The sequence below is a fragment of the Peromyscus maniculatus genome, chromosome 20 (genome assembly GCF_049852395.1).
Source record: "Peromyscus maniculatus bairdii isolate BWxNUB_F1_BW_parent chromosome 20, HU_Pman_BW_mat_3.1, whole genome shotgun sequence".
Classification (NCBI taxonomy): Eukaryota; Metazoa; Chordata; class Mammalia; order Rodentia; family Cricetidae; genus Peromyscus; species Peromyscus maniculatus.
The window spans coordinates 9,199,507-9,223,243 of NC_134871.1; the positions used below are offsets into that span (position 1 = coordinate 9,199,507).

At 40.1% G+C, this 23,737-nt stretch overlaps 1 protein-coding gene across 1 annotated transcript in view; it reads right to left on the minus strand.

Annotated features, from left to right (window-relative positions):
* Positions 1-6,839: 6,839 nt before the first annotated feature.
* Positions 6,840-23,737, minus strand: part of Mal2 (mal, T cell differentiation protein 2) — a 30,082-nt gene continuing 13,184 nt past the window's right edge. Inside the window, exons 2-4 of the mRNA XM_006982390.4 lie at positions 19,995-20,165; positions 11,049-11,204; positions 6,840-9,003 (exon numbers count right to left, since the gene is read on the minus strand). Coding sequence (XP_006982452.1) covers positions 8,932-9,003; positions 11,049-11,204; positions 19,995-20,165 — 399 coding nt within the window. The 3' untranslated portion in view covers positions 6,840-8,931. The remainder of the gene's footprint in view (positions 9,004-11,048; positions 11,205-19,994; positions 20,166-23,737) is intronic.

The window sequence follows — 23,737 nt, forward strand, 5'->3', positions numbered from 1 at the left end:
AGAGAAAAAGAAGGAGAAGAGAACGAGAAGAGGAAGAGAAGAAAGAGATGGGGAAAAGAGGAGGTGCAGACTCAACCTCATGGGGATAGAGAGAGAGAAAGATGAGCAGAGCCCACCTCCTACAGGCTTAGCACACGCACAAATGGGCTATGTAGAATGACATTGTCAGGACCCTGAGCCAGCCAAGGTGTTGCCTGTGCATTGGCCAGGTCCCCAAGGGGCGGGTCTGAATGTTAACAGTCTTCCCTTTTGATCATTATAAAAAGGGTGAGTTATGGATGGCAAGTAGGGTGGGAATGAGGGGTGCCAAATTCTGAAGACTTCTTCCTGCTGACTTGGGATGAAGTGGGGAGGGGGAAGTTAGGAGGTGGGGTCACACACAGCAGGAAGTGTGAGTGAAGGAGCATTCAGTTAGCTGTCATTGTGGAGACCTCAGGCACCTGTTCCTTGAGGGAGCTGAGAAGGAAGACTGCTAGGGAGAAAAAATAGATTTTTTTTTTTATCATTGGTCCTACAAATAGTGTTTGTTAATCATGGGAAAAGTGATAACTGCCAGAAAGAATGGAACAGAGAAGTACCCTGGTTGTACAGAAGAGGCAAGGGTGAATGAGTGAGACACGAGAGCAGATATGCCTTCTTTGGGACATCTTGGAATACAAGGTTCCAGTTACTGGGTAGGTGCCCACTTGAGCCTGGAGAGGTGATACCAGTGGTGAAGTCGTGGGAGCTAGGGGAGATGGCATGCCAAGTTGAGGGATGATGTGTTCTTCAGGAGCAGCTGAGCCATCACATCTGCAGTTACTCTGGAGGTGAGGAACACATCTATCCATCCTGTAAAAGTGTCAACAAGTTAGGGGATAATGGAGTTTTTATGAGTTGGCAAGTGGGTGAAGCTAACCCACCAGTATCTGCCCAGTTAACATCCTCGGAGCTGGTACAGGGGCTGGTATATCTGGAGGACACCCTGCACTTAGAGTCTGGCAGGAGGGCTGGACCTGTGCAGGAACCTACAAGTGTCTGTAAAACAACTGGAACAGATTTATATCTTGGTGTCATAGCAAAAGGCTGGGATTCTTCCATACCTTCTCTAATGTGGAGAGTCGGGGGAGAGCTGTTAATTGGTAAATCTAAAGGTCCCTGGCCATCAAGCATCATCAGATCTGAGAAGGATAAGTAAATGAGCAGAAGAGTCATCAAACAGCATCAGAGATCTGAGAAGGATAAATTTTTACCTGCATTAGTGATTGAAAGTGACAGAGACATACTTTCTGGCTATCTAGACAGCCACCGCAGAGTCCTCCATGGTCGTTGAGGGCAGAGGTCTCAGGGCAACAACATTAGTCTTTGGCTGTCAGGCCTTAGAAGATCTAACAGTTGTGGGGTAGGAACTTGTGGGGAGGACCAGCCTACCTTGTCTGGGCAAAAGTGAGGCAATGGATTCCCCAGAGTCCTGTTGTTCACAGTCTGAAGAAGGCCCTGGCAGCAGTCGAGGCAAAAGTTAGTTTTGCTCAGTGGCTGGCATTGCCATTCTGGAGCAAGTTATGAATAGAGGTTTTTCTGTGCCATCCATCTTCTTTGGAGGAAATAAGGGTGCTGCCAGGAGCTGGTGTGTCTCTCTATCACAAAAAGCTTTTCAATTAAACATTTCAAATGCCATATTCTGCAGGTCTCTGAGCATTTGAGTACTGTCTGTCTTATTAGGTATGAATGACTATCAACTTGTGTTCCCTAACAGTCTTCAATATGTTAGAAGCTTTCATTAGACGAAGAAAAGGGGCTTGTGAGTTGGGGTGTGGCCCAATTCTGAGAAAAGGACCCTCTTAGGGGACCAGAAACTCCACTATAGAATATGTATCTTGTTTATGAAATACCTGATTTAATCAAATCTATGCCATCATTTATTTAAATTCTCTAGAAGCTTGGTGTTGAACACTTGGCAAAGACATGGGTGTAAATCTCTAAGTTAGCTTTTGTTAATCTGAATAGATCATTAAAATTTTAAATTTCTATTATCATATAGAGTATATTATAAACCAGAGTTGAATCAAATATCGCTTTGCATTTCTATCATCATACAAAAAGTCCATACCAATCCAAAATATTTGAGGCTTGTTGTTTCCTTACTTTAGAAGGAGATAAAATGAACAGAGAGGTCATTAGGACTAAATGTATTTTTTTAAATCTTAGTATTGGCTTGCTGTGATCTTAAAGTGGTTAGTACTCTGCATTGTGGCTGCAGCAACCTCGGTTCAAACCCCAGTCATGACACCAATGTTCTATTTAAAAAATTGAGTGGCAGTCTTGGCGGATGGAGTCAAGGGGCATGGTGGAAAGTCACTCACACTGTGCAGATGGTGCTCACGTGGAGAATTTTATTAAGTGAGGGAAGGGAAAAGGGAAGAGAGAGAAAGTGGGCAGAGGCTAAGGAGAGAAAGAGAAGAGGAAGAGAAGAAGAGAGAAAGAGATGGGAAAGAAGGGAGAAAGGAGGTGCAGACTCGACCTCATAGGGATGGAAAGAGGAAGAGAAAGAGACAGATGAGTGGAGCCCATCTCTTAAAGTTGGCTTAGTGCATGCACAAATGGGCTATGTAGGATAATGCTCTCAGGGCACTAAGTTGGCCAAGGTGTTGTCTATGTATTGGCCAGTACCCCAAGGGTTGGGTCTGTCTGTTAACAGTAAGCACACTTAATTTTTTTGTATTATTAATGAGACAAGATAAAATTTAAGAAGCTCAAATATCTTATTGGATAAATATAACCATTGTAAGAGATACTAGTGACATGAGAGGGAGAACTCCTATGAGTGTCATGATCCAGACCTTGGAAAGTACAGAGGGAAGTATACACTGAGTAACAAACAAAAGCTGGTGACCAGTTTAATTGATGCCCCAGAGAAGGATAATGGGAAACTGAGGATCAACCGTGAAAACCAAATGTGTCAGCCTGTTTTGGAAAGAGGATCCTGGCTTTTAGAGTACAAAAGTAACACAGGTAGGAAACAAATCCAAGATCCTACAAATTTATTGATGCTTAAAATGGTATGTGTTACTAAAGAAAATATGTAACCCTAAACTCAGTGCCCTAGTGGAGCCCTGAGACATGGGATGGGGCATTTGAATGATGGGGTTCAGTGATTATCATGAACTATAATTCTGTTTATCCTCCAAATGTTTTGAAAAACATCCCAAATCCTTACTCTACAGTAACTAGCATTTTATAAGTTCGCCTGTAATATAGGAGGTTCCAATATAATCACTTTCCTTAAAAAATGTGGTCCTCGATCCCACTATTGTCAAATGATATCTCATTGTGGCTTTGGTTTGATTACTGATGGCTATAGATTCTGACATCTAGTCATGTCACTTGTTAGCTGGCATTCTTGGCTCTGCTTTGGAGTAGTTTCATATAAATCCTTTGACTGTTTTAAATTGGGTTGTCTGTCTGAGTTATAAAAATGCCTTTATACCATACCTTTAAGAGATGATTTTTTTCCCATTCTGTAAGTTATCTTTTCACATTGTTATAGTGCTCTCTGATATACAACCATGGTTTTGTTTGTTTGTCTGTTTTAATTTTAAAATCCATTTCTTTTTATGCTGCTTTCAGTGTCCTTTCAATGTTACATAGGATATAGGAGAATCTAAGTCATTTGCAAGGTCATAAGGACTTATTTCTCTTTCTTTTTCTTGAATTTTATCTTATGCACCATTTGTGGAAGAAAAATGTCCCTAAGTGAAAATATATATATATTTATAAAACAGTGGGCTTCTAATACGTATGGCTTGCATCAGACTCAGCTCAGTATTGAACCAGGGTGATATCCTCATGAATTTTGTCACCATCACACCATGTAATATACCTTCCAGAAGCAGCTGCCTGAGCATTAGTGTGGTCCACTGAAAGCAGGTGACACCGTACAGACTATAAAGTTCAAGTGATGTTTCTGGATTTAGTATACCCACTGAGTTGAGATTTCTATAAGGTAATGTCTTCAAAGTGAAGAAGCCATAAGGTTGGGGGGGGGGAGAAGAGATGGAAATAGAGGTCGCTCCATTGACTCACACTACCAATGACTTTGCATTGGCCACACTGCCTCCGCCACCTCCACTTAGGGAGGCAAATGTTGCTTTTGACTAAGTATCTTTTTATTTTACCAATAAAGACTTGGGATGAAAACCTGCTAGCTCAGAGAGGCAGAGAAAGCAGCCAGCTGCTTCTTCCTCCACTGTTGTCCCAGAAAGAGGACTCTCTTCTGAAATAAAACTCCTCCAACTGGATGTCCTTCCCTTCTACTTCCTGTGTTTCTCTCTCTGTCTCTCTCTCTCTGACCTTGACTTCCCTTCACTCTCTATGGTTACTTTTAGTCAACTGGTTGCTTGATCTGCCTCTTGACCTATTGTTGATTTTATTTAAATAATGTAATCTCAGGATTCACAGAGTGATCAAATATTCTACAACATTCTGTCTTTGAAATTTTGGGTTCACTATTTTCACGGAAGAGAACAATGGTTTGTCAGTACTGACTGACAGTGAAGCATTCTGGACCCTTAATCAGTGCATAAGAATGCATTGCACTGTTTTGTGGGTAGTCAATACACATTGGTAAAGAAGACAGCTGCTTTGACACAGTGGCCAGCTAGCCAGGCAGCCACCAGGCAGCTAGACATTGAGGAAGTAGGAAAGTAGGACATACAGAATGAAAGAAAGGTAAAAAGCCCTGAGGCCAAACATAGATGAAGAGAAACAGGTTAACATAAGTTATAAGAGCTAGAAGGATAAGCCTAAACTAAGCATTCATAACTAATAATAAGTCTCCATGTCATGATTTGGGGCCTGGCGGTCCAAGAAAGCTTGCTACAGATCTTTGTAATGTTTTGAACCAATGAGCTGAGGTTGCATAACCTTTGAGTAATCCATCATGAATGATAGGTCATGACGATGGGATAGGGTTAAGTATTTGGGACTTTCCTATGGGCAATCTTGATGCTGGAGCTCATGGCTAGCTTTTAGTAACACTTTCTCAGGAGAGCTTAGGCTGAGGCTCTTCCTTCCTAATTCCACTTCCCCTCTGTCTTCACAAGAGCTATCCCTGCACATGGAGCAGGAAATTTTCTGATGTATGCTCATTCCTCGTAGTCATTACCTCCAAAAGCATCTTGTTCTAACTTCATCCTGGCTCCTCCCAGGCAACCTGTTCAGGGACTTGAGTGATCACTAGTGGGGGATATGGGAGAATGAATAAGTGACTTAGCTCGCCTTTGTCATACCGCCATTGACAGAAATATTTTTCTCTTCTTGAATGTCTCTCAAATTGCATAGAACTAGAAAACTATGCCCATGCGATATGAGAAATTTTCAAAAAGTATAGCTCTTAAGGTAAAGATACACAACAAAAAGTAAAATACATTGCATTAGGAAAGAGTATAGAGTCATGTTTATTTATTGAGATTGTATTTGCTCCATAAAAATAAGTATGAGGGATTTAAATAATTTTACACTCTAAAAAAAAAAAACAAAAACAAAAACTGGAGTAACTATCATCTCTTTTGGAAAATCAAAGCACTTCACTTGATTTTCTTGCCCTCAGCCTCAAGCAAACAGGCATAGGACATCAGTCCACTTTTCTGACTTTGCATGTTGAACATTACACACTAGAAAGGTCTGTTAAAATTTTTAGGGATCACTATGCAACCAGGACAATTTGGAAAATAGCTGACTCAACATGAGGTAATGAAGCTCACAGAAGTGTGCCCTGCTACCTTTAACTTAGTCCCTTTCACATCAAGATGAACAAATTAGAGAATAAGGCAGACAAGAAATTCCACATCTGTACAGACTATAGCTGCCTAATATCATCTTCTCCATGTAGCCTTGGCCTAAATTCCTTTTTATTTTTTGAGACAACGTATTTACATATTCCAGGCTAGCCTTGAACTCCTTAAATTCCTGATACTTCTGCCTCTACTTCTTGAGTGGTGGGATTACAGACATATGCTACCATAGTCTATGATTCTGGGCATCAAAACCAGAGCTATGCATGCAAGGCAAAGACTCTACCAACTGAGCTACATCCCCATCCCCCAGGTTGGCCTAAATTAGTTTAGTGAAAACCATATTTCTTATTTAAGACAAAAATAGTCTAAGAGGGGATATGATTTTGTGGTTAAATATTTTGCTAAATACTTTTTTAGGGGGAAAGGAAGTCAAAACATGGAAGAATGGAGGCATACAGAGAAATTAAGAGCTTGGACTTTTTGAAACAAACTTCAAGGCTCTAAGCCCAGCTTTCTCATGGTAAGTGGAGGATCCTGGTTGTCTTCCTAAATGTTTCAGTTCCCTAATATTTAAAATAACAGTATCCAGGTCTTCCTGTAGTTATGATGAAGATTAGGTGAGATAATATATATTTTTTTCGAGACAGGGTTTCTCTGTGTAGCTTTGCACCTTTCCTGAAACTCACTTGGTAGCCCAAGCTGGCCTTGAACTCATCCGCCTGGCTCTGCCTCCCAAGTGCTGGGATTAAAGGTGTGTGCCACCACCGCCCAGTGAGATAATATTTTTTTTTAAATGCTTCAAAACACCACCTGACATAGACACACAGGCCAGATGCTTTTTAAATAAAGTGGGGTGCACTTCTCATTTTAATTTCCCTCTAATGTTACTTCCCCAAGTTTTATCTCCTCATGTTCACCCCAGAAAAAGATTTACTGACATTTTCTGAAAGGCTCCCTTTTACACAGAACTACCTGAAATACAGCTCATTCATGGGTCTGGAACTTCAATCTAGTTTCTACTGAACAGTTAACGGAATGTCAAAAGAGAAAAAGTGACCCAAAAGATTATCAAATGAATACTTTATTAGAGTCATAACACTTATAAAATAAATTTATCAGATGTTAAAGACCAACAAACACTTTCTCGTTTTTTACAGCTAAGATATGTAAAGAGATTCTTCAACGCCATTGTCTTTGTTCAAGTGCTTGTCACTCAGCTCACAAATCTAAAATGCAATCCATCTATAGATCTAAGTGTTCACAGTTAGTGAGCTTTGGGATTGAGTCTTACTAATCTAGAACAATCCATTTACAAAAGTACTGATACATCCGAATGAATTCATTTAAGTTAATACCACACCAAGCATGGCCTGTTACACCTTGGGGGAAAAAAATCTCAACTAAATTCTAGTGTACTATGTTTTAGTGATTCCAAGTACAACGTACAATGTATCTTTATGGCACATTTATGACTTTGTAATATATAATTCATAATACAGGTTTTTGGTGTCTGCTCTGGAGCTGGAAAAAATGAAGGAAGCAGGGCATTATAGAAGAGGTCAGACTTGTAAGGTTGTGAGACTGATTCCTTCATGCTACATACAGAAACATGTCTCTTCTTTAGCTGTATCACAAAGCGAGTCCCCAATATCCTCTTCTTCTAGGGGAGTATTAGATAAACAGCACTTAGCCACTGGTTATGCTATTGAGCATTGGCTATGCTGTTCATTCACGTTTTTTTCTATGTTCCATGGAACCCAATACTCCAACTGTATGGCACTCTTAAGTGATGGGTCATCTAGAAACAATCCTCAAGCCTCCTTATCCAGAGGCAGCCCCATTAAAGCAACAGGCAAGTAGTTTGTATGAGAGTATGGTGGGAACTGTGGTCTGGCTCTAATTCATTCTCTATTCAAGCCACTTGTGGTACGTTGCCAAGCCCATGATGTCAACAGGTGGATTAGGATTGTTTTCTGTACTATTAAGCCAGAGCTAGCTTTTGTGTTAAACTGACTTTGTTTGTCTGACATCAGTGGAAATACAACATAGATATCTGGGCTATTATCAAAGCATGTAAGAATCTATAGCTTTATGTTATAGTTAACATTCTACTCAAATTTAACTCAGAAAATAATGCAAAAACAATCAGAAGTAAAAATCCAACTCTTCAGAGAGCTATTTGGAAAAGCTTTACATACATAAATATTTATATATTCATGCACAGGGCAAACATCCACATTCTATGGCATAAATAAACCAAAGTAAAACATCAGCGCAAGATACCAGTTCCAGTAGTGATTAATTGCCTCTGGGGATCTTGTCTTAAGCACTCTCATGTGAGATGTTGCTGAGCTCTTAGGAAATCATTAGTTTGGAGTTTATTTCATACCTTATTTTTCTCTACACCCAAGGCTCTGTTGGAGTTTGCTTGAAAAGCTATATGCCCTTCCAAGGGTAAGAATTTGACTTTTAACAAAAGGCAATGTGATTATTGCATAACAAAGCAAAATATATTATGTGGCTTGTCTAATGAGGTTGATAAACTTTCATGATTAGTTCAATATACGGCAGTAGTTGATAGAATTGTGGTCTGTGGACCAAATCCAGTCTTGCTCCCTTTTTGTAAATAAAGCTTTATTAGGATACATACATACATACTCGTTTATTTACATGTCATCTATAGCTGCTTTTATGTTACTACAGGATAGAACAATTGCCACAGAAACCATATGCCTTACATATGTGCTATCTGACCCTTTGTAAAAAAAATATGTTTCATTCTCTGTTTTACATTAAAGATAGAATTCAATGAGAAGCTTGCTTGGGATATATTGTTTTAGTTATTTACTATTATTAAGGTTCGGGTGACTTAAGAAACAATACTATTGTTTTGTGAACAGTGTCTGTATATTTTAAGAATATGCAGGGGAAATGTCTTTAGAAAAGAAAAGAAAGATGAAAATGAAAGGATACTTCTCTAATGTCAGAATAAAATTAAAACCCTACCAACATAATGAACCACAGCTTTCACTTAGGTTCTCCCTGTACAAAGCAAATGATGCTTGGAATGTTATATTGGGACAAATGGTACCCAAGTGATCAGACATACAAAGCAGACAAATGAAACTAGCACACAACTGTCAGTTTCCAAGGAGTGTTATGGTCGCCATCTTCGCAAAGCCAGACCCAAACTGCAACCATAACAAGCTGTCGTCATAAAGGCAAAAACCTAAGAAAAGGAAAGAAAAAAATTGCTATCAGATTCACAACATGGACTTTTAGAAAATGCATCCCAAAGAGACCACTGAATGAACACTCACCAGCTGACTTGAAGATGCTCCAATACAGAAGAATATTTCACACTGATCTATGTTTTGATGATTTTGTTTTATCCCCATCATATAGAACTGAGCTTCCTTTTGTACCCTATAGCTCTTAATTTTCAAATCTACAGTCAGCCTTACATTATTTGCTCACATATCAGTCTCACTTGATAAGTATTGTTGAAACCCCAGGCACTGACAGTATTAAGAAATTTAGTCTGAGTTATCTAATCATCCAACAGTTTCACAGCTAAGAAGACAGTCACCAGCAAACCCTGGAGACACATTCAATCATTTCTGTGAGTTGTCCAACTCAGTATACAAAACCCACAGGAATGAATCAGAAGTCTGACTCTTTCTCATGTGGGAGCCAGTCCTCACACAGAAGCCCAAGCCCTGCTCTGAGCTGCTTCCTCGGTGTCACCGAGGGCTTCGTTAACCCCAACTGTGCATACAGCACTGCACTTAGTGTGGATAAGCAAATAGTCCACCTTGTTCTCACGTGACACTTAGAGGCTTGTGATGGGAAGGAGATTACAAGACAACCCAATTCAGAATGATAAAATATCACTATCTCGGGTAGAGACTCTTAACCAGAAAACTGCCGCCTGAGAAAGGGGGGCAGATCCTGCCACAGAAATTTGTCACAGTTAATTAACCCTTCCCATGCTGCTGGTTTCTCTAATGTATTTCTAATGTAGACAATGTCCTCTGAGTGAGAATAATTGCTTTGGGAGAAGCAATTATCAGTGAGAAGGAGAGTCCCTCATTCTCAACTATACTGAGTGACAAAGAAAAGCCCGAGTTTTAACCCAGTGTCACGTATGAACAACAGATCAAGTTTACCTACTGAAAACTCAGGAGCTAGAGTCCTGACTGGACCAGAGTGGGTGGATAAAATGGAATGTCACAAAAGACTGGAAGCATTGGTCCACACATGGAGGTGGCTTCACTCTGGCAGAGGGAGAAAGAGACAGGTCTCCAGAAGAGGCATGTCCAGAAAAGAACCTCCAGAGAACTCTAAAAGTTGGGCCCTTTAGGGGGCAAGGGCTAAAGAGGAAAAAACACTAGGTTCACTAATGCACTATAGGAACTATTTAAATATCAATCAAGACATTTCATTTCAGAAAGCAATTTCATTTCGTGATAGTTTTAAAAATTATCCATGAAAAGAAAAAAAAAGTGTTTTTTTTCATTATTCAATACAAAATGTCGAGTTCACTATAGTGTATGAATGAAAGTGTATGAATGAAAGGGAAAAAATGGTTTAACGTCCCCATGGAAGGCTTCCTCCTGTATCCCATCTGGTATAATGGCTAGTGGAATTTGCCTTCCCATTCACTGGCACTGACCCCAAAAATAAGAACTGAAACTTATTCATGTCAGCCCCCCCCCCCAACTCCCTTCTACATGGCAGGCCCAAGGTAAATATGCAACCAATAAACGCAATTAAAAATGGGTACAAAGGACAAAAGAGCAAGGCTAGAAACAGACCTCTCTCACCGGGTCTGAAAATTCAGAAAGAGAGATGACTACAGTGAATTCTTACAAAGTCAAGTACTGTGGACTCATTATCATCTCAGATAATGTCAACATCTTTGGGTTGCAGGTGAGTCACACCAAACAATGCAGGGCATGGCAGTACTTTGCTCATAGGATCACTGGACAAATAGCTTTTACATGTTTAATTTTTTGTTTGTTTTTCCCGGCAGGGTTTCTCTGTGTAGCTCTGGTTGTTCTGTAACTAGCTCTGTAGACCAAGCTGGCCTCGAACTCACAGAGCTCCACCTGCCTCTGCCTCCTGAGTGCTGGGATGGAAGGTGTGCATCAACACTGCCTGGCTTACGTGTTTAATTCTAAAGGCTACTATTAAAATAGTACTGCTGCCCGAGGAGGATTCTCCCGGATGCTTGGCTATGGAAGGACAGTGCTTTCCTCAGGAAGCACTTACTGTGGCGGCCACGTTGATGTTGTACTGGTTATCGTCCAGGAGCGGCTCCACAATCATGGTGGTGTTGCATTGCAGGTCATGCAGGGAGGTGGCTGCGGCTTCTAGTAAGAAGGCTCCAAAGTAGAAGACGAACACTACAAAGTGGTAGACAAAATCCTGAAAGAGGAAAAAAAAAAAGGCATTTGTAGGTAAGAATTGTAAGATGTTTTCCTGTTCTTTATTTCAAATGAAGTTTCAGGTAAGAAAGCTCAGAACATATAATCCAATTGTCTTAACTATATTGATTTTGATTGCTTTAGCAAAACAAGGCCATTAGAATCTAAATGAGCCCACCCATATGTGTGGAGGGACGCCAACTCTTAGCTGCTGGGAGAGGGAGGGATAAGTTGAGCATGCGCCAAAGGAAGACCACATGTTCAAAAGCATTTGTGGAGCACAAAATTATCTTGAAGCTTGTTTTAAAAAAGGAGCCCTCCAAAGCTACATAGAGAAACTCTGTCTCAAAAAAACAAAAATAAAAGGAGCTACAGAGTGGGTGCTTGGGTGACTATGACCAAAACATGCTGTATGAGTAGCTGCAAACTCTCAAAGAACAAAAAATATCAGCTGGGGCTGGAGAGATGGCTCAGAGGTTAAGAGCACTGACTGTTCTTATAGAGGACCAGGGTTCAATTCCCAGCACCCACACGGCAGCTCACAGCTTTCTGTAATACTAGTTTCAGGGGACCCGACACCCATGGCAAAAAAACACCAATGCACATAAAATAAATAAATTTAAAAAAGTATAGGCTGATCTATTTTATTTGGTACAATAGCAAACTTTCTTATATATTGGGTTTTACAATAAAATACTGTATCACTTTAGATTAATATACAGAGATATCAATATTAATTAAAATTAGATAAAAAGGTCTTTAAATTTAAAACTAGGGTAAATGCCATCTTTAAAGTTCAAGTAAAATTATATTTAAGTTATACCCTTTTAAGAATTTCATATAATTAATACATATTTTATTTTGAGTATTTTCTATTACAACTATATATATTATCCTATATTCTGCAACATAGACTTAGTGATAGAATTCAATGGCATACAACCTTACATTTCATTAAAAACAAAGAATATATAGTTCTGAAAAACAGTAATTGTTTAGGTTATTTGGAGTAATGTGAAGCATAACCTTTGATAATCCAGCTTCACTTGAATTAATATATCATCCACATGTTATTTTATATTTACAGCTGCCACATTGCAGTGACTTAGTCTGCATAACTTCTCCACCTTACAGTTATCTGTTATCATTTATTATCTGCTTTACAAACAAAATTTTGTCTTTCTTTTCACACAAAGGTTAACTTTCAGGAGGAGGATCAGAACCATGCTTCTCTGCTTCCAAAGTCAACTTTGTTTCATTAAAAAAGCTAAAATTATGAATAATCTTAACTGACAATTAGAAATTATCTATTTATTGTGTATATGTTTTTAAATATGCATACATTATGAAATAGCTAAGTTGAACTACTTAACAAAGGTATTCTTTCACATACTTACCTTTTTAATGGTGAGAACAATCAAAAGCTACTCATCAATTTTCCAGTACACATTGCCTTTAACTAGAGTCTATACTACAGAGCCTTTGGAGGCACACTTTCTTGCTGGGATACACTCTTTGGCAAATGCCTTTCCAACCCTCTCTCTCCAACAACCCTTATAACCACCACTTTGCTCTCCACTTCTGTGAGTTCATCTTTTTCACCTACACCTATTAGTGAAATTATATTGTGTATGTCATTATATTGTGGTGTCCAGCTCATTCATATAACAAAACCTCCATGTTCAACTATCTGACTCTAAATACTTCTGACCATAAATAAAGGATTTTCTTCATTTCTAAAAAGCCAAACAGCACTGGGTATATACACTACATTCTACCCATTACAGACCAATGAAGACTTGAGCTGGTTCCATATGATGGCTAGTAATAAATAATTCTGCAAAGAACATGTGGGCTCAGACAGCTCTCTGACACACTGATTATTACCTTTGGGTATACATATAAGTAAGATTCATGGCTTGTATGGTATTTCCATTGTTAACTTTTAGAGGAGATTTCATACCATATTCCACAGTAATGGTACTAATTTGTATTCCCACCAACAGTGTTTGAGAGATCTCTTCAAAGTCTACTTTCCCCCTCTCAAATAGTATTACTAACAAAATTACAGAAGGGAGTGTTGTACTGCCTCTGTAAATGTCCATTCAACAGTGTTGTTCATAGAATTGCTCTTCTTATGCCCACACTGTTCTACGTCAAATTTAACCAGGGTGAGACACATAAGGTACAATGTAAAAATGCTTTCTGTGAAACACCTGCCATTGCTGATTGAGCCACAGACTTACTGACCACATCTCTAAGCCATAACCAATGCTTAGATACATGGGGTCATGTGGTTACTCAATAAATGCTCACTGACAAAGATCAATATCCAAACTGGAATGCCAGTGCATTCATGAATTAAATGTACCTGATTGGGTTATTAATTATTAATAGCTGTAAAAATTGAGAAAGTCTATTGAGATTGATTATTAGCCACTCATTTAATTTACTAAATAGTCTCAGAAATGTTTTGTTCTATCTTAAAAGGCCAAACTAGGGGCTGAGGAGACAGCTCAGTCAGTAAAGTCCTTGCCATACAAACCCGAGAACCTGAATTCTAACCCTGACTCTCATGTTAAAAAGCCTGGAATGGTGGCATGCTATTTTAATCTCAGCACTGGGGAGCTGGAGACAGACAGTAGATCCCTGGAGTTTGATGGACAGCTAGTCGAGATGAGTTCCAGATCCCAGTGAGAGATTCTGTCTCCCGAACACCCAAGGCCCTACAGACATGTGCAAAGACATGAACATGCATACATAGCTATCATAACCCCTGGCACGTTTCACACAGACAGGCAAGGATAAAGTTGAGTGATAGGACTTGCAACCATTGGAAATGAATGCTTGTCTTTTGCATGTCCCCATGCCCTCAGTTCCTGTGACTGGACTTTGGTTCTTAGAGGACTTTGTTTCTTGGGTTTCAATAGACTTGGGACATGTTTATGTGTCTGAGCCAGACACACATTCTTCTTGGGTAGATCTCAGGGAGTCGTAGTACATTTGGACTGAGCCTAGTCACTGTGCCCAATACAGGATCTCAATAGGCAGGCTGCGCTGTGAAGCTTCTCATGGACTTGGCCAATGCCACAACACATATGAGACTTGGCTTATTTAGTTTACTTCCTTCTGCATTATCTAACACAGGTCTGTCTTCTTTCCTCCTCATAAAAGACACACACACACACACACACACACACACACACACACACACACACACACATACACACACACCACAATGAAAAACACAAAAAACAAAACAAACAAACAAAACCAAAAAATCAGCAAAAAACAAAACCAACCAACCAACCAACCAACAACAACACAATCTCGTTTTCTAGATCCTCCTTAGAGCCTGTTATTTGAGATTACTTCAGTTTTTTTAATGTTTCCACTTCTTGACCATTATGTAGTTTTAGCTAAGTTATTAACTACACGATGATTATTTTGCTGCCCTGTCTACTGCAGAAACGTTTTGAAAGTCTCTCTCAGGCCTGTGCATCCTGACCACTAGAGAGCTACATGTTGACACTGGCCACCCTGGTTGTGTTATTCCAATTCCAGTTATACATGGGAGCCACTCGAAATGTCTTCTGCAGGCTCACTCATGGTTTGGAACACTTGCCCTGCACTGGAGGTTCTCAATTACTGGAATGCAGCAGAACCATCTGAGACAAATAAGCGCCATCCCCCAGCTTTGGAGTCAGCAGTCTGGGGAGGGTCGGCTGAGACTATTTCTGACAGGAGTCCATGTAATGCTGCTGCCTTGTTTGGTGACTACCTTTTAAACCACCATCCTTGACAGTGCTTCATCAAGGTAGGTCCAGTCCTGTCCTGAGTCCTCTTCACATGCTCTTTCTCCTAACACATCCTGCCAGCACTGACACACCCCAGAGCTCTGCCTCTCCACATTTTTATCAGACAACTCCAACCTCAAACACTGCTTGGAATTTTTTTTCAGCCCACATGACCATTTTCAAAATTCTAATCTTGAACCAGTGCTCCACTCTTTTGCTCATGAATATTCACTGAATAGGAAGGAAGGAAGAGAGGGAGGAAGGGAGGAAAGAGGATGAAAGAAAGAAAGGAAGGAAGGAAAGCGAGAGAGAGTCAGGGGATGGATGGATGGATGGATGGAGGGAGGGAGGAGAACAAAAGGAAGAAAGAGAGGAGGGAAGGAAAGAAGGAAGAAAGGAAAGAAGGAAGGAAGGGAGGGAGGGAGGAAGGGAGGAAGGAAAAAAAGGGAGAAAGGAAGAAAGGAAGAGAGGAAGAGAGGAAAGAAAAGAAAACTGTTGTACCATTGATGGGGAGCCCTGGTTATATACTTGGTTATATATAAGGTTTTATATATATATATATATATATGTATATATATATATATATATGGATATATGTGGTTATAACCCTGGTTATATGGCAGCACAGAGAAGGGAAGACAGCCTCTAAAGCTTGAGCTTTAGTACTGGTAGTGCACACTCTAACCAGCACCCAGAGGCTGAGCAAGGAGGATCACCAATTTGGGCTACAGTCTGCTCTATATATATGTAGCGAGACTGTCTCAAAGGAGGAAAAACAATTCAGGTCAAAGTGGCACGGAATATAGCTCAGGACATTTAAATTATTAAGTAATGCTCATAGTAGGAATCTGATTAAATGTATGTCCACTAGACTCATGGGAAGTAAAGACAGACTTATTTAATTGTATGAGATTTAAAAATCTATTTCTTCTAAGCAGTATCCTTCCTTAGCATATTTACTCTAAAAAGCAAGGGGCACAAATATAGAATTTTTTCCTTAAAGTTATACCAAAGTGGTGTTATTCTCACATACAGGGAAAGGAGAAAGCCACACCCCTACAGCTATTTCAAAATCAAAATCGACTTCCTATCGGGGCAGGTGGTACAGCCCTATGATCCTAACATCTTGGGAGGCAGAGGTAAAAGTGAGTTCAATGCTAGCCTGGGCAAGCAAGGCCCCACCTCAGGATGAGAAGTGAAAAAGGGCTGGAGATATAGCTTAGGGATGGAAAGTTTGCTTAGCATGCAGAAGGCCTGAGGGTCAATCTCCAGCACCACACAAATTCAAAAAGGTTCTTGCCTTTCTTCAGATTATAATGGAGAAACAGTATTGCATTCAACATTTTCATTATATCAATTATACCCCAAGTAGGAAGCCTGTGAAAAAATTCCAAACATATCTTGCACTATGAATGTGAATTTGATCACAATTAATAAAAAATAGAAAAAGTGCTGGGGAAATGTCTTAGGAGTTTAAAGAGCTTGCTGGGTAAGCAAGAGAACCATTGTTTGGATTCCCAAGATCCTACTTAAACGCCAGGTGGGTGTGGTGGCCCCACCCATAATCCCAGATCCAGAAGGTAGATGTCTAGGGATTCTTAGAGCAAGCTGGCACCAAGACCTGCCCTTCAATCAGTGAGCCCTGGTTTGAATGAGACCTTGCCTCAAAGAATAACGTGGAAGAGTTATTGAGGATGATTCCTGACATCAACCTTGGGTTCACAGGCATAGGCACATATATGCATGTGTACCCACACGTGTCCACACATGCATACCACGTGCACATACAATGAATATGGAAAAAATGAAAAAAAAACTGTCAACATTAGTATTCTACAACAAATACTTGTAGAGAGTATATTATTTCGAAAATGTACTCCGATTTCTCTCAATCAGAGCACAGGGATAGCATTAAATTATTCACAGGGGAAAATTAGTCTTTTCTTCTTTTAGAAATTAATGTCTAACAATTCCAGAGTGCAACAATTAGAACTTGTACCAATCTGAGGATAACTCCATGATGTGCGTGACTCAAAAACTATCCTGGCCTGGGAGTGCCCAGCGAGCCTTACAACCCACGTCAAGCTGGATACATGATCAGAACATGGATCCACGTGAAGAAAGCCTTACAAAACAAGGAAAGGAAATCTATTCTAAGCCTAAACAGCATTTACTAAACTCTAAGACGGCAGGAAGGAGCTGGCTCTTGGGAGGTCTGCCCACCATATAATGAGCCCGTGCCATGGCAACCACAATATCACATGCTGTGTACAGCTATTCCATGGTAGACAATATTAACTTGAAACTATGACATCTGAAATGTTCCAAATGTTGTAATATTTTGAGTATTAAAGTTTGTGCAAATATTCCAAATTTTAAAAAATCTACAAATTTGGGATACTTTTGTTTCTAAGTACATACTTAGCCTGTGCATATTTCTTTTCCTTAACTGACAAATGGACAAACAACACAGGATGATCTTCCCAGATGATCTATGGGACAAATTATTAAAGGTCTCCTTTTTTTTATTTTTTTGAGACAGAGTCTTACCTTGTTAGGCCAAAGTGGCCTTGGACTTGACTCCTTCCTGCCCCATGCTACAGAGTCCTGAGTTATGGATTTGTACCCCCAGGCTCTGCCTTCCAACAGTCACTTTGATATAGTGGTACAATGAAAAGAACGAGAACACTTATGGCTTATTGTTTGATCATCACACATAATGCTACAAGTGGGGGGGGATGCAAAGTTGGGAAAACCAATAAGGCCATTTTAGTACCAAAAACACGATTTAATACAAGCAGGGGTTGGGGGAGGGTGGGATACAGTATAGAATCTGTCTCACAAGACCAGGAATGACATCCAAAAAGTATTTAAGCATTTAAAAGTTACATATACCAATCAATTAGAAAGAATACTGGATGCTGCAGGATTGAACACTTTAGTTGTTAGGCAATCAATTGGGAGATCAGGAGTCCTAGCAGAAGGGTTTGGTGGTGTGTGATACAGCTCTTTGGAAGAGCCAGCAACATGGGCTGTGACTATTAAGAATCCTGAAGTACCAGTGTGGGCAGAGTGGGACAAACTCACCTCATAACATCTTGAGTCTGATATTTAAAGACCTGCTTTCCCTTGGTAACTTTGGAGATCAACCAATTCCTTGGCAGACTTTCTAATGAGAAAGCCAAGCATTCAGGAAAAGGAGATGAATATTCTAATTGGGGACCTTGAATCTTTATCACAAGATAGAGTAACAAATATTGAAATTAGGGAAAATGCAGGAAGACACTATCTCTGCAACTTCCTATAAGCAGAACATCAAAGTTCTGAATTACAAGCCTCAGTGTCTTGAAGGAATTAAAAAGATGGTTGCTTGGTGATTATAACCCAGACACAAAGCTAGGCATGATGAAACTCATTGTCCCCATTATTCTTTAATGGCATCTGGTCAGGCACTTATTATTACCGCTGTAAACATTTGTAATAATAGCTCTCCTTATGCTTTGTGAATAAAACATTTCCCTTTAACATTTGTCCTAAAGTTGCTATTTACTCAAAAGGAATATATAAAGATCAAATGACGGTCTTACTTAAGTTTCAAAACACCCAAGTATAATTCAGAACCTGAAGGGGGTTCCCTATGAATGTCGATAAAGCCCTGTCCACCATGGATTGGAATCATCCCCACTGATCTTTTCTAATTTGTCCCAGATAATGTAGGACAACCACTGGCTTTGAAGTGAGTCTCCATACAACACATGGGCAAATATGGTCAGTCAATCGCAGTGAATGGTAACTTATCATAAACATCGAGTTTAATACTGTGTTGTCAATTTACCTTCAAGACTCACTGTTTTAATTCATTTTGGAGAAGAACTGATTATAAAATATTCTTTTTCAAAACATTAGGAAAACAATATGGAGCTATACTTGTTTTCTGAAAAACTTACACAGTCCTCCCTCATCTACGTCTGTCCATTTCCTAGTCCACTCTCCTGTGTCTGTCATTCCCGTCTGCCCTTCTATGTCTGTCAGTCCCTACTCTGCCCTCTGTGTCTGTCAGTCCCTGTGTGTGAATTCAATCAACCATGCATTGAAAATATTCAGGAAAAAATGTGTCTGTACTAAACATGTACATATGTTCTTCTCTTGTCTTCATTTTCTAAACAATACAGTATAAAAACTATGTGCAGAGGCTGGAGAGATGGCTCAGTGGTTAAGAGCACTTGTTGCTCTGGCAGAGGACCTGGGTTCAATTCCCAGCACCTACATCATGGTTCTCAACCATCTTCTGACCTCTAGGAACACCAGGAATGCACACAGTAGTACACAGACACACAATGCAGGTAAGACATTCACACATAAAATAAATGAATAAGTCTTTAACTATGAGCACAGCATTTACATTGTTTTATGTGTTCTAAGTAACCTGCAAATGACTTAAACTGTACAGTACAATGCATGTAGGTAATATGGAAATTAAATCTTCATATTTAATTAAATATATCTACTTACATATATTCAAACATATACGACTTGAGAATCTATAGATGCTAGTACTCCAGGTTTGAGGGTATGGCATGCAATCCATGCCCCTATTACTAATGTATGACTAAACCCATTTAAACATCAGAAGAAGAAATGAATGGAAAATTTTAAGACACAAGTGAGTCAGTTCCAAAGGCATCTGTTCTATTGTTCAATTATAATGCAACTCATTTGTTGCATGATATGAAATCCTTTTTGAATAAAATGATCTAAATCACAAAAGTAACAGTGTTATTTTTCAGATCTACCAATGTGGAAATTTTACAAACTGAGGTCCCTTCGTCCTCCAAAACCACACCTGGGCACCACAATGAGCTCCTCACGCAGCCCTATTTTCTCTTTTTTTGTAGCAACAAAAAGAACAGAGACTTGGGCATTTCTGAACACAATGTGATATTTGCAAGTTTCTTACATTTTCTTGCAATAGACTTACAATAAAAATCTCTTACCAGGAAGTTCCAGTTGGCATCAATCTGAGTCACCATACCAGAGAGGAACAAGCCCAGGAAGAGAAGGGAGAAGAAGAAAGCTGTCACAGACACAAACATGACCCATCCTTGGAGCAGAGGTAGAGGAACATTGGAGGAAGCCACCAAAATCCAGACAAGTCCCCCAAGCACCTGAAAGAAAAACAATAACAACACAGGGTAGTAGCTTTGCTTTAGAGCACTTTCGTGTCACTGAGTTAAACACATTTGCATCAACTTGCTTTCCCACTTCTCACCCTTGGCCCCTGTACTCATCCCTGCTACCCCATTTATCATTGTTTCCATATCACTACACAAGATGGTTCTTCCCGCTCAAGACCAGCTCTACCGAGAGCTTGGGTCAACTCTGTACCTGGATTTTCATGTTGGATTCTCTTCCTCATCCAAGTCTTATCTAGAAATCTATACACACCTGCAGAGTTCCTCAGCTATATGTACACACCTGCAGGGTTGCCAAGCCATCTGCACACAATACAGGGTTTCCAGGCATCTGCACACACCTGCAGGGTTCCTCAGCTATCTTCACACACCTGCAGCATTCTCTAGCCACATGCATCCAGCTGCAGGATTTCCCAGTCATTCTCACATATCTGCAGTATCCTCCAGCCATCCTCACATACCTGCAGTATCCTCCAGCCATCCTCACACACCTGCAGCATCCTCCAGCCATCCTCATACACCTGCAGCATCCTCTAGCCATCCTCACATGCCTGCAGTATCCTACAGCCATCCTCATACACCTGCAGCATCCTCCAGCCATCCTCATACACCTGCAGCATCCTCTAGCCATCCTCACACACCTGCAGTATTCTTCACCCATACACACATATCTGCCGTGTTCTCCAGACATTTACTCACACTCTTGCTATCCTCCAGCCATTAACATATACCCTCCAGTAATCCCGCTGCCTCTTTAACTACCACCCTTTTGATGGGTTTTCATTCCAGTCAACATCATACACACTGCTTGGTCTTCATTTCCTCTCTTTCTGCTGCTAGGAAGTTTCTGAGAGAAGAACAGCTGTAACACTCTAATTTCCCACCTACAGTGCACATTGTTCTGTCTTCACCACAGTCTACTTGTACTTTAGTTATCAGTTCCTATCCATACAATCATAGCTGCAACCATGGTTCAAGAGAGTAAGCAATATCAAGGCACCAGCATTTACGACGTACCATGCTCTGGAAATCAAATTTATACCTTAGATTCATGTCATAGTCGATAACTATCCACGCACTGTGCTAGGTGCTATGAATAGAATCAAGCTGCACTGGCCTCTGTCATCACGAAACCCAGTCTATTATAGGAGATGGACAGCTAAGCAAGTGATGAAAATACTGCTGAACTAATGCCAGAGCTGGGGGAGAAACTGGGTTCTATATTCCCACAAAGTAAATGCTCCAGATACAGATCTGAACAGTGAGGAAACTTATCCCAGAAGTCATAAGCCTCAGGACTGGGCTGGGATGATTTAGAAAAAAATCCAAGCAGGAGATGACTCTGTAGTGGTCAGGTAGGAGACAGGATAGCACCTAGCACAGGCAAAGAACACAGATCAGCAGGATGTAAGTAAGCACCTGAACTGAGTGGTAACAGGTTGGAAGGTCTTGAGGACAGTCAAGGAGATTCAGTTCATGCAACCGCAATAGTGGCCATGCTCAACTTGAACAGAAAGTAGCTAGCAACTTCAAGATCTACACTTAGAAGTTTTTCTGGCTAGAATGTGAGAATGGACTGGAGAGGCAAGGATGCAGGACTCAAGCCTACAGCAAAGCATCATGATGGTAAGGGGAACAGAGAGGAGGTAATGGGTTAGATAGAAATTCATAAGTAGATGATGACTGTACTTGATTACATAGGACATGACAGGTAAGGGGAGTAAGGGCAATCCCCTGATTTCTGGCACAGGGAATTAGGATGGCATGAGAAAGCAAGCACAGGAGGAGAAACAGGGGCAAAGCTAATCAGTTTTCTCTGTCTTACCATGAAAGCAAGAAAAGTGGCATGGCCCTCGCAAGACACAGTAGTAGCCTTTTGTGACCTGACCAGTCCGTTTTATCCTCTCCTTATGCCACCAAGCCCTTCACATTTTTTGTATTATGGAAAAAAAAATCCACAGCTCAAAAACAAAGCTCTTTCACGTGAAGTCTGAGTGGCTGGCATTGCTGGCCCAGGACGTCACTGGAGTATGCTTGAGTCATTAACTCATATCTAATCTTGAACTTAAAAAAAAAAAATCTCTGCCAAGTTCTACCCACTCTCAGCTACCCTCTCCCGACACCCTCTCCAGGAGGGATTTGTTATGTATTGGACATACAGGGGAACTGAATACCTTGGCTTTGCTCTCTGTCTTCACTAACACACCTTCTTGGCGGTATACTACTTCTATTTCTGCAGCCAAGTCGTTTGTTAATTCCATGGTAATTCTTTCCTATCAGTTAGAGACTAAGCTAGATTTGGCAACACAAAAACTTTGCTCACGGCCGGGCGGTGGTGGCGCACGCCTTTAATCCCAGCACTCGGGAGGCAGAGGCAGGCGGATCTCTGTGAGTTCGAGGCCAGCCTGGGCTACCAAGTGAGCTCCAGGAAAGGCGCAAAGCTACACAGAGAAACCCTGTCTTGAAAAAAAAAAAACCAAAAAAAAAAAAAAAAAAAAAAACTTTGCTCACATCCTTGCCTCAAAGATGCCTCGGGCAGGTAGGAGCACCCCCTCCCCCCTCCCCCCTCCCCCACCCAACACAGGATGTTCTCAGTATTTGTTTAGTGAACAAACAGAGTAGTGCTTATATGAGACCTGATTGAGCTCCAAACCTGAAAGGCCAACAGGCATCGGCATGTGGTTTCATATATACTTAGGTAATATCCAAATTGAACAAATCACAAAAGATTAAAAAAAAAAACATTCAAGTTTTAAGACAAAGGGCTCAGCCATATATTTTGATGTACTTAGAAAAAACATTCTATAAGCATAATACATTACTGCTTGTGTAATGATAGTTCCAGTATCCACTTAATAAACTTAATAGTTGTGGCATTATATCTCAATTCCTATTGGTTTCAAATAAAAAATTAGCAACCCCCAATGTTTTATACAATAAATTTAAGTAATGAATATTAATGCATGTTAATTTAAAACTGCTGCTTTATCAGTGATCATGAGAGTTAGAATAAATTTGTTCCTCAAATTATCTCCTCTCTTATATCACTTAATGCATATTTGAAGGCAATAAGAATGTCTCTAATACATCAACCTTTTCTTGCTTGCTTGGGTCTTCTTTCTATAGTAGCCTTTTCTTATTCGCTACCTACAAATAACTTATATTACCTTAAATACAGCTTATGAATTGTAAATCGTTACTAATCAATTAATTCAAGCATCATTTACTGAGCAACTCTGTGCAAGGGTAATGAAAAATAAAGAACACTTGGCCATCATTCATTAGATCAGGCAAATTGAACAGACAAGCACAGTCATATTACTCAGGCATTGTGGTAAGTTCACATCTCTAAATAATCCTTTGGTATAAAAATGGATTTAATAAACCTGAATTCAGAAAGATGGGCCCTGAACCTACTGCTAGACATGGAGCAAGAACATTCAAGAAGAAAAGCAAACAGGTGAGGTCCCAGCTTTCAGAGCTCTCACTAAGGGAGAAATACACACCATTAAATCTGATTCGGGAACAGATTGCGGCAAGTACTA